General features: G+C 41.8%; 1 protein-coding gene across 2 annotated transcripts in view; it reads left to right on the top strand.

The window, feature by feature from the left end:
• LOC124409571 (agrin-like) overlaps nt 1–12,271 on the top strand; it is a 171,950-nt gene that overhangs the window by 139,146 nt on the left and 20,533 nt on the right. For both annotated transcript variants that reach the window (XM_046887277.1, XM_046887276.1), the window contains exon 6: nt 8,147–8,383. In XM_046887277.1, the coding sequence (XP_046743233.1) occupies nt 8,147–8,383 (237 nt within the window). The remainder of the gene's footprint in view (nt 1–8,146; nt 8,384–12,271) is intronic.

Raw genomic sequence — 12,271 nt, 5'->3', positions numbered from 1 at the left:
TTTCTTATTTATGGTCCGTGGGGTAATTCTCAAAGTTTTGCGTGATTCTGCATACCCGACTCACCGAGCTTTCCTCTTATTCTTATATCCTTTTATTCTTATATTTTCGTGCTTTATTTTTTCTCCGTCTCACCCTTGTTTATACGTGCCTACTCTTCTTCTTCTCGCCGCACAAGCTCCGTGTGGAAATAAATTCAGTATAAAAATACGACGAGAAAATCGAGAGCGGCTTAAAGCCTTTGAAACTCGGAAAACCTCAACGGAAAAAAAAAACTACCCCGAATAACGGATAATTTCATATCAATTTCACGGCTGTCGAGCGAAAAATCTTGACCGCGTAAAGAAGCGTAACAGGGTCGAGAAGAGAAGAGAAGAGAAGAGAAGAGAAGAGAAGAGAGGAGAGAGAGTAAAGAGCTCGGGTCGAGGCGGAGAGAAATAATGGGGCTCCTCCAAGACTCTGGGGAAATGCGAACTGGTAGAAATGTAGCAGGGGTCTCGTTTCTTGCGTCAGACAGTGATTCGTCTAGGTTCCCGGAGTTGGAAAGCGTCGGCGAACCAACGGTACAACGAAAAAAAAAAAAAAAAAACTCCGTCCTCCCTTTTTCATCCGCGGTGCATGAGGCACATACCTACTTTGGCATACGAGGAATATAAAAAAGCATATGTATATAGCCACCATGAAACGGAATTGGCGAGATAATTGCCCCTAATTTTGAAGACTGTGTTAAAAAAAAAAATTATCGAACAATTTCATTCACGCCATAAATCTTGCTCGAAAAAACTCTCCACACATCCTCAATTTCGTCATAATTTTTCTTTCCACCCACCTATCTCGTCCTTCCGTCAAAGCGCAAAGATCGACGAAAAGAGCATCCCGAGTCTCAGACTGTTCATTTCACCCCCTCGATGGGACCGTCGCAGAAGACTGAAGGGTCCTAAATATTCATACGTCCGAGAGCACGGCCGAGATGAGGAATAAGTGACCACGAATCGGAGAGACGTGGGATCGAGAAGCCCTCTTTGGACGATCAGTGGGGACCAAAGCGAGAGGCCGAAGGACGCGATCGTCGCTTAAACTTTAATCGCGACTCTCTCAGACGACATGCAATCCGGGTCAAAGATTCCCCCCCTCCACCCTATGATCTGTCAATATTAAAGTGACTCGTCACCCACTTGCGGGCCAGGCGTCGCGACGCCTGAGCGTCACGGCTAGGCTGTCAGTGCGGCAATTCGATAATCATCGCTGATCATCGGGCCTCTAATCAATTCCAACGAGACAACAGACTTTTGTCCTGACTCTGCGTCGTTGCGTTATTTTTCTTCTTCTTCTTTCTTCTTCGTCCTTTTTTCAAAAACTCGATCCTCGAGTCACCCACTCAATTAAACGACGACTTCTTTTCAACAACGCGATCACGCGCCGCCCTCCGAAGCCTGGGCCTATATACAGTGTCATATATATGTATATATATATGGGTATACTTCGATCGAGAATTATTATCTCACGATATTAAATTCCCCCTCCAGCTTTCGTAATCGTCTACTCTCAACTTTTATTAATATTAAGCCTAATCTACCCACGCGATCTTCCCACTGTCTGATCTGCGAAAAACACACCGTCGCGTAGCCTTTGGAATATGTGATTGAAAATTATCCCTCCCCTCCCATTATGCATATCTCAATCCCGAATCCGAAAGTGGCCAATTTAAATCGAACACTCGAATCTCACGATTTTTAACTCTCGCGACATGCTTTTTTCACGCTTTTCAACATTTTTAATTACTCATTTTCATACACTCTATCAACCTCGAACGAAGGTTGATAAAAAGTATTCTTTTAGTTAAATAAATTCTTTTTCTTTGAATAAACGAGAAAAATCGAATACGCAAAGGAAAATTAAAAAAAAATCAGATCTGTGTAATCGAAAAATAAAAATAAAAACGGGGAACCTCGAGGCGTGGTTAACGGGAATACTCTTAAATTAGCATAGAGATAACTGTAAGTTCTGGGGTGTTTGTGGACATGCGAGCGGGTTTTTTCGCGGTTTAGATATTCGAGTGGAAAGGAGGGGGGGAGCAGATAAGAGGTGAACAGCGTCCGTCGTCGACACGATAGCCTTCGTCCCGGTACGGAGACAAGCAAGTTGGACAATCCGGCCCTTGACGAGAACAAGATAAGTCCACGAGCTGGGCGCAGCAAAACAAGTATTTAAGTACGACAACTTGTTGAGGTCAGACACGACATCGCCGAATGGACATTTGTTATACGAACTTGATGCATGCGTGGCTTCGTGTCGAGGCGTCGTTTATACAACGACGAACTTAAAATTGTTCCTTCGGGGGGCGGGGGGGGGGGGGGGGGGGGGGGAACAGTTGAAATCGTTATCCTTGTACCGATGATAATTTGAAAGACAAGACTCCTAGGAGGAATTGACCATTGCCTCCGGTTATATTAGAGACCACGTGACGCTCTAAAGTCCGAGCAAGTTTCGTTGAAACGAGGCGGCATTGAGTGGAAAGTTTATCTGTGGTGCAGGGTTGAGGGTCTGTCTTTGGATAAGACTTGACGAGGGTTTGGCGTAACAGTTTGACCAGAATTCGAACAGCGGGAAGATTTGGTGGGGCTGCGAGCCATTCCCTTGCTATCGAAAGTCATAAATTTAACGCCTATAGAGTAAATTGTAAATTAACAGGAAGTTGAATGATTGAGATGTTCGATGGATTAACGAGGAATCAATCGAGATGAATGACGTCAGTGAAAATCATTTGTAAGTAGTTGAAATTACACGATAGCACTATGGAGAAATCGTATAAATCTTTGCAAGTCTTGCGGTAAACGTCAAATATAAGTCTCGATTAATTGATGTCAAGTGATTTCCATTGATTTCCGATCATTTCACAACATTCTAATCGATTTTCGATTACTTGTTGTGATTTTCTCTGATTTCGGATTTTGTTCAATCTGTAGATCACCTAAAATCGCCTGAAATGCTCGGATATAATTGAAAATCAGGGGTAGCACGGGAAATCGTAATATCGTAATCGAATGAATCGTAATCATTCACGTAATGATTCCCGAATGAACGACACAACGATCAGTGTGAATATTCGCTAGTGTTTTTGCGACGTTTTAAAATTTTTGGCTGGAAAATCGACGCCGGGTTAAGAAGCCGCAGAATGAATAATAATAATAATAATAATAATATCTCTCGCATTCATATGGATTGCTTTTTACCCACCTCCGCGTAAACGACGTTGAAATAATAACATAAAGAGGTGCGGAGCACGTCTTCCTGTACCGACTTGGCTGCCTCGTGGAATTGTGTAAATCTCGCAGGTTCGTTGCTGGGTCTATTCTATTCTAGGTTATAAATGAAAAATTTAAGGGTTGTACTGCTCCGGTAGCTTCGCTATCTTTCATCTCGCGGTTATTATTTTTCACTAATTATTCGTGCATCGTTCCGGTGAACGTTCGTCGACGCGAAGGCAAGATCGATTAGAAAAATTTGAAACTAAAACCTTGATACTGATTCCGGTACTTTTCAATACAAAATAAATCGAGAAATTCAGTCCAATTTGAAAGCGAACACAAGTGAATTGTGATTTTAAATCGATTTTACAACTCGTGTACCCGAAGTGATCGAGTTTCTCTGGGAGAATTTACTCAATTCCGTTAGGTCTTATTGCGAGACTGGAGAAACTTGGGGTGGTGACAGGTGAAGGAAGACGACAGGAGAAAGAGGAGAAATGGGGAAGGACAGGCGTAGCTGTTTCCATGGCGCTTTGCCAAATTGGGTCAGACCTAAGCAGCGCCAGACTAACCTCACCTGACCCAACGCTAATTCAACTCAACGCAATCCCACCCTCGGCTTAAACTAGCCTTCCGATCGCATACATCGTTCAGCTACACACCAAGGACCAAATCCGACCACATCGTTCGCCCTGCGTGACTCCGATTGACGCAGAAAATAGAGAGGCGAATATTGACGGACCAAAACCATCCCTCGTGATTGTCGATGCTGATTTTTTTTTTCACAAATTTTTCAACCAGTTGTAAAAACCTGTCAGTCAGAATTGACGCCGAATTAATTAAACGTCGAAATTTCACCTGAAATTGAGCCTGTGTAATAACGTGAAATGTCCAAATTGTTCAATTTTCGAGTTTCCATATATTTCGATTTTGCCAAATTTCGAGAATACTCTACCTCGTGTTATGAATTCGACATGTTAATTGAAACGCCACCGTTAAAATTTCATTGAAAACTGGTGAGGGATGTAACATATATACCTAATCAGATCCTATACAGGATTAAAAAAAAAAAAAAAAAATGTAAACAACAAATACCGGAACTGAAATATGTTATAAAATAAAACAACAGAACGTTTAAACTCGCTCGGCTTTCTACCGTGTGAAAATTTACGACCAAAACAAGAGCGTTAACCACGCCTAGAATTCGTTGGTGAATTTTTGTAAAATGATTCTTCACCCGTCTGCATTATTTCACCGTTTCGAATTATTGCTAGAGAAATAGGACGACGGAACGCGAGGTTTTTGAACTGTTTATCGTACGAACGCACATGCAGAGGGAAGGGGTGTGGAACTCCGGACGAGCTTTGAACCCGTTTGTGTCGGTCCTCTGTGCTTTTAATGCCTGCACTACCTCACGACATAATTGTCAGTGCAGCCTGCTTTTAACGGCGCGTATATGCAGGGTTCGTTTGGTCGGTGCACATCCTGAGGGGTGGGAAAGGGAGGGAGGGAGAGAGACGAAAAAGGGCCGAGTGCATAGGTGCTCGTCCTCTGCGGCTTGTATGCACATTCATTGTATGCACCTACGTGGATGTGCGACGAAGTTCACGCCTCCAACTGCAGTTGGTCGACGAATCGCGACCGAAAAACCGGCGCAAATACCGAGCGATATACGCGTGCGGTGCTCGACGTGCTTTTCTCATAATATATTATCTCGAACAACGTTCACCGGACAGTACGAAGAGAACAGACAAAGCTCGACCGCGGGACTCTTCTTGCGACAGAAGTTGTTACCGAAAAACTTAGGACCCTGGTAGGAAGTTTCTTGGAATCAAAGCTTGCGTCAAAAACTGTTCGAATTTTTATTTGAAGCAGTCTAGTTTGATGTGTAGATGTGAATATAATGTTTTGCTTCACGATGGTTTACTGGATTTTCGACAATCTTGAAATACCGAAACGACTAAATTTCGTGAGCGATGCAGTTTTTATACGTCAACGTAACGAACTCCAGCATCATGTGATTGAGTATTCTTTCGAGTGAATAGTAAATGACATTACGACAAAGCGATGTGTAAATAGCTTTTCAAATGAAGTGAATTTTCAGAGTCAATTCTTCCTTTAATAAGTCAAGATTGTTTGAAACTATTTCAGTCAAAAGAACGATTGGTTTAAATTGAACTATAATTGATTGAAATGGCGTCGAATAGTGTCTCAATACGGAACTAACTAAATCAATTCAAATTGATTATACAAACTGCTACAAGTTGTAGTAACGTCTAACTCAAATTGCGAATCTATTCGTCATTCAATGTCCTACCCGAATAGTCTTTTTCCGTAACATCGGTCGTTACACTTTTGTACAGAGACAAGACAAGACGATCGTATAATTTTGTCTTCAACAGGCGTCTTCGGCCTTTAGAGGCAGCCGAAGAAATTAATTGCGGTGGTTAATTGCAGTACGGATGAATAAGGAACAAAGAAACAGGGCATAAAAAAGCTTGGCAAAAAGGTAAAGGGAGAGAAAAAAATCAGAACGAAGCTTATACAGAGAGTGAATCTCTTGAATTCCATCCTATTAATTACCGATCTTAACCGCTAATTACATCCCTCATTGTCATTCCTCTATAACGCGAGGTTGGCGTGCCCTGACAAAGGAAGATAATGGTATAATAAAAGTAGGCAAAAGTTTCTTATTTCCTTTCATACTAAACTTTCCTCCGCCGCCCTCCCCCCATCCACCCCTCTTCTTTGTTCCCTTGCCAATGGCGGACTCTGTAGGAGCTTTCCAGCCTTCGCCTGCAGGGTGGTCAATTAACTTTCAGGTCCTAGGACAGCCCGCGGTACCCAACAACTGCCACTTGGCGTTTCAGTAGTAAAACCGAGCTGCAGTCAGCCGCCATGCCCGATAACCAGGCGCCACTTAACGCTTAACGTCTGACCACTAATCCGCCCGACTCCCTGACCGCTGCCTCTGATCTCTGGAGGCCTTTCCCTTCTACCCTTAGCTAATTATTCTTTTACCCAGGCGACCGCCCTCTCTCAAGGACTAGGGTGTCATTTTCATGTTCAGTAGAGCCGAGCGCAGCTCCAGCCAAGCTTCATTTTGCATGTTTAAGCTCATCTCGAGGGATTGTAAGAGTGATTTTTGGCATTTTTGTCACTCCTTGTTAAGGACAATCGATTTAGACTTCAGGAAATAGGTTCGTTAGGGTGTAGATTGCTTTGATAAATTCCTGCAGTGGAAATATTTTTAAGCAATAAAATCTAAGTCTGCATTTACTGGATTATAGATATACGGGAATAGTGAATTCCCAGAAAATCACACGAAGTGTTATATTCGTATAATAATCGAGATGTACGAAAAATTTGAAAATCTTTTGATACAATTTATATTCTTATTTTATTGACGCGGAGCTCGACCTGCAATTCACAAAATTTCTTTCACAACGTCTCATACTGTAAAACAAAAGGTGAACATTTGTATCGGGTGACGCGCCGAACGTGTGTTTAACGATATATCTAACCGAGAAATGCGTACTGTAATACGATGATATAATTAAATTAACCAGTTTAAATTACACCTTCATCCGCTTGCCGTAATCCCTCCATGTAAAGGCTTGATGTTGAACGAAGCTTTATTTCAGTTTAATGCAATAGCCTCGAGTAACCGTTCATCCGTTGCGACGTTAAAAAAATATCGCATATAGATAGACACAGACCTCAGAAATGAACACGTTTATCCTGATCTGTACTTCGATAGCCGTCGCAAGCTGTTGCTACATTTATCCAAAAGGTATAACATCTGAGACACCTGACGACATAATTCGCACCATCATATTTTCCATTCGAAAGAAATTACATTACCGGCTGAGCCGAGTCGCATAACTGCATAAAATCTACTTTGCCAATTTTATATAAGCCGCTTTACTCCGTGAAACCCTCGATATTGGATTGAGCTGTAATAATAATAATTACCTAATTAATCAAACTCACGATGGCGTTTCGAGCTCTATATGTATACCTTATACAATTGAATTTACGAAGTCAGAATATGCCCAGGCATATGTCTATCCACCAATTTAAATATAGAACCTCGGGCTAATGGCTTTCTTAGTAATTAAAAATGTGCCAGTGTTTCCAATCTTCCCTGATATTTTTACGCCGACTATATGAATGCAGCAGAGACTCCGAAAGTCTGCAGTAAACTCTTCGCTGATTAATGTCCCTGGACTGATGCTTCTAACTGTTTACTTTTCGAAAGAGAATAAAGAAAATATTACAAAATTCGATTAGTCAAGCGTTTCTATCGCGACGTATTGGATAAAAACCACACATCCGGTAGGATTTTTTTTGTTTTTTTTAGTTATTTTCCCTTCATCAATGCGGTTTTCAAACAGCTATTGATATTCCAATTATTACGTTAGTTGATTATTCTGGTCAATTGTTTCCAACAGAATAACTTTAGTTCCGACAGTGAATAATGATGTGTCAAAATTTGTGTCACCTTGAAAATGAGAAACACGAGGAAGTCGTTGGGTATTTTGACTAAACCAAATCGTTGAATCGGTGTCAGAAGTGGGATTTTCGTATTATCGCATAAAGCAATGGGGGAACAACGAAGGACGGGATGATCGAGATCACCGTTAATATGACTGATTAATTACCGAAACCGGAGGTATGTTTCGAATAAATCGAGAAAGCTCTTGGGCACAGTCAGTCTCAATTAATTGGAAAACAAATCCGACCTCTTTGGCGCTGAACTCGGATTCTATAAACTCGACTCTCTCAGTCTCTGCTTCTCTCCTAATTAGAGATTCAATCCGATTTCCCCTAACATCAACGATTGTACTTTAAAGTGGAAATTTCGCCTAATGTGTTTCCGATGAATTTCTGTTTCCAGAACTGAAGGATCCCTGCACGAAACTCAACTGTTCGCAAGGAGCTCAATGCGTTCGAACTCGCAATGGTTCCGATGCGAAATGCGAGTGCGCAACCTCTTGTCCGAACCTTGGTGACCACGAGGGCGCTTCTCCCGTCTGCGGAAGCGACGGGGTCGACTACCCTAATCTCTGCGAGCTGAACCGTTCCGCCTGCACCAAAGGGCTGAATGTCACCGTCGCTTTCCGGGGCAAATGCGGTGAGTCCAGATGAGCTTTATCGGGCGAATCTCTCGCCCCGACGCCATTGACGATTAATGCTCGCACCTCTGTATTCTCATCCTCATCCTCATCCTGATCCTGACCCCGTATTACGAGCCCACAATGCAGCGCAAATAACTGTATCGGCCGTTCGTTTGCAAAGTTTAATATCCCCAGGAGTGCCTTGTGACATTGGCAATTAGAAACCGACCCAACGTTTCGGGTCTAGGGTCATTCACGAGGGCTTGATTACGATCTCTAAATCCACCAATATGATTCGGAGTAACTGCGTATGGACAATATATATGGGCTGGTCCACCAAATTTTGGCGAGATTATTAGGGTTGAAATTTCAATCTGAATTAAATGGATATATATGTATGCTTATTGCAGTGTATGCTAAGAAGTAAAAATCCTGCAATATCTAGACCCTTAGACATTGTTATTTACGATAAAGACGTTCATCAATTTTATCACGTTTTCGAATCGGACCTCCGTCCTCATATTTTTATAACACTTCCTATCATCGGTGAAAAAAATATAATAACCTGAAGTGTTTTTTGTGTAAAAAAGCTCGATATTTCGGAACATGGAGCCAATTTTAAAATAAACCCTGATAAATTGCTATGAAAAAATGTATCATTCTTTTAACAACGAATTATCGAGTATATTGTAAAATTTCTAGAACGTCACAAAAATGGAATCATAACTAAACCAACGATAGAGTGAATATCCCAGGGATATAAAACGCGTTGATAGAATTTGAAAACTGAAAAAAACGACGAAAAAAAATTATATCCAGAATTTGGATATTCTGATGGAAAATTTATGGCCGTAGGCAGAAAGCACAAAGCGTTAAAAACAAAAGCGCCCGTATCGAGACTCGACAAACGAATAAACTAATAACACACGTCAGCGGTTCCGGTGGCGAACAGCTGGACTCTCTACCCGCGGGTTTTCTGGTCACCCCCAAAAACGCGGTTGGTTAGCTAGCTCGTCGAGTGAAGGGTAGAACACGCGTGCATAACGCGATATCTCCGCGTCACGCGCGTATAACCAACCATCCAACCAACCCCAAACATAGAGAGACAATGATAAATTAGCGGCACGAGCCAGTGACGTTAGTCCGAGTGCAGTCAGCCGGAAACCGTGATGTATAGACGATTCACGGTCTCTCTTTCTACCCCCCCCCCCCCCCCCCCCGCCCTGATTCTCTCCGCACGTCAATGCACCGGTGCATCCGCGTCGTTTCGCTCCGATGCAACAGCAGCAGCACCGACGAACTTAGCACTAGACTACAGCCTGGCGTTTAATCAGGCAAGTAGTGGGGACAAATGTTTGATCAGGCTGCAGGTTGTAGGAAAGTGCTGTTTACTCAGGATTAAGTAAGTCGTCCTTCCTACCCCTATCCTCTCCTCTCTCTTTCTCCCTCTCTCACCCCTTTCCCTTCCGGTTCCGGAAAGCGTCCGAGCTCGTGTACCAGACTTGGGTGAAACTAGCTGTTAATGAGTTGGTTAAATATTCCCCGACAGTCCCTCTGCGAGGCAGAAACATAAGGCTTGTAGCTAACAACCCTTTCGACATCTGCATTCGGGATTCGTCCGGGTCAAAGCGGATTGGCACTAGGGATAGGAATTGTTTGATGAGCGGTCGTTTATCGCATGTGCCAGGTAATTATAACGAACAGCAGCAGATATAACATCATGGAGGGGTTGAAATTGTACTTTTTTCAATTTACCAACGCAGTTGATCATTTATTCATTCGCTTGCTCGCGGACTCTCATTTATCTTTCTCACCTCACCGCAAAATCTTCGTATCTAGATAGGTAGAAAGTATCTGTAGATATAGCTATGTGGTATATGTACACAAAATACCGTAGAAATATAACTTTCTTTCTGCAGAGTTTGGATGTATATGACACATTATGACATGACGTAATATTGACGCGTTAATATTTTATTATATCCAGCAAAGTTTCTTTACCCGGCCATTTTCTGGCCGAATTTTCGAACCACGTAAGTTTGCTTCAACGAAAAAGACACCGTGACTTGGAATAAAAAATAAAAAATAGAACGACTAATTCCCATCGACGTTGCTCCGAAGTTACGGCTTCTTTGCATTTTTTAAACCATCTGCAAGCATGTTCAAGAGAATTATGATACCTTATGTAAACCTTATTTCTTGCGCTGACACACACATTTGACAAATCGTTCCAAGTTCACTTGATATAGAAATTTCTCGAGGTGTTTTTTTTTTTTTTTTTTTTTTTTTTTTTTTTTTTTTTTTCTTTCGAAAACTCTAAATAAAACATTACGAATCTAGAATTCAACAGGACGTATAATCAATCACTAATTCCGAGTAAAGCAGAGTCATATTCGCGTACATGACATTACAGACATATATCTATATATAGTATATACACGTTATATACCTAAGAATTATTCAACGCGGTATTCCGCCGCTTTGCGGCAGGAAAAGGAGAGGCGGCGAAGCATTTATTCGAAACCGGGGGAATTGAAAGACGATCCAACAATGCCGTTCATCAATCAGGAGCCGGTATAACGCGGGATCGTTTCACCGTCGCTAAAAGAGAGTCGATAATAAATTTCTCGCGATAAGATATCGTCGCAAAGATGGAAGCGGGTGGCAGGTTTCCCTTGATATTCGCGCCGTGACGTTTTTCCGTACCCGATAAATCAAATTAGCCAAAAGTTTTCAAAGTTTTAGCATTCCTCGATGGTTCCGCAGCTAGCAGATATAATATATAGAATACTTTGGATACCTTACATACGGAAGAGGAAACGAATCCTTTCGCCTTTCTGTATGTCTCCCTTTATTTCTCCTCAAGAAAGCGGATGAAGAGAGAACTGAGAGACTCTGAATACAGAGTAACTTTTTCGCAAGAGATTTAAGACGGTTTCCTCTCACGCCTGAACGTTCCAAAATAAGGACAAAGCGCTTATATATGCATCGGGTAAAATGGTATCAACTAAATTCTCCCACCTCTACGAGTTCGCGCCCCGTTCCTTGAAATTTGTTCAAGTTTTTCCCGCGCCGCTCTGAAACCGGAAACAAGACGGAAATGTGTCGCCGCAATTTTGTTCGTCTCATTCCATCTTTTTACGGGGTACGGCAATAATCAACTCGGCATTGTCAAGGGCTCCGGCAATCTACGTTACACAAGCACCGTGGAATAGTCGAACAGCTAAGTAGCAAGTGCCGAAGTGCTGTTAAAGGCGGTTCTGTCATTACTTAGAAGATCCAGTTTATTATGGAAAAACGAGTGGAAATACGCGAGCAAAAACGAGTCTTGGATTGTATCAACGATTCTTTTAACCAACTGCAGTGCAATCTTACTCTTCTTCCAACTGTTGTGACAGAAAAACGTTCCTCCGCTGTACCCACTTTCTATGGCGCAAGTTTCTTCACGACGAAACGCCATGTCTTTATACGCCCTCCGTTTACAGTCGTTAAATTCGGGTTTTACGATACGACCGACTTGGGTCTTGTTGCAGCGGTTCCCTGTGTAATAAAGGAACGAATTCAAGGGCTAACTTCTGCGGTGCATCATTTTTTCGTATAGAACTGGCAAAGACTTAGTTTATTTCAATCGAATTTATTTCATCGATGTATACCTAAAGTGAAATTATAAATCGGAATATCAAATCCGACAAACTTTTTAACTGTGAAAATGTACAAGAATTTTTTTTCTTCTTTAAAACTAGTGAAAATTTCTACAAGTAATACCAATATCTTTTCGATTTTTGTTCGTTCAATTTTCGTGTAAAGATAAACGGTTTTGGTAATAACAAAAAATGGAACAAGGTAACGATCTCAGATTTTTTTCTAATTATAATTACCCCTGAACTTTCTTTGCTTAAGTCGAT

Source organism: Diprion similis, chromosome 8 (genome assembly GCF_021155765.1).
Source record: "Diprion similis isolate iyDipSimi1 chromosome 8, iyDipSimi1.1, whole genome shotgun sequence".
Lineage (NCBI taxonomy): Eukaryota > Metazoa > Arthropoda > Insecta > Hymenoptera > Diprionidae > Diprion > Diprion similis.
Note: the sequence above shows the minus strand (reverse complement) of the source record. Positions and strands in the feature narration are given on the sequence as shown.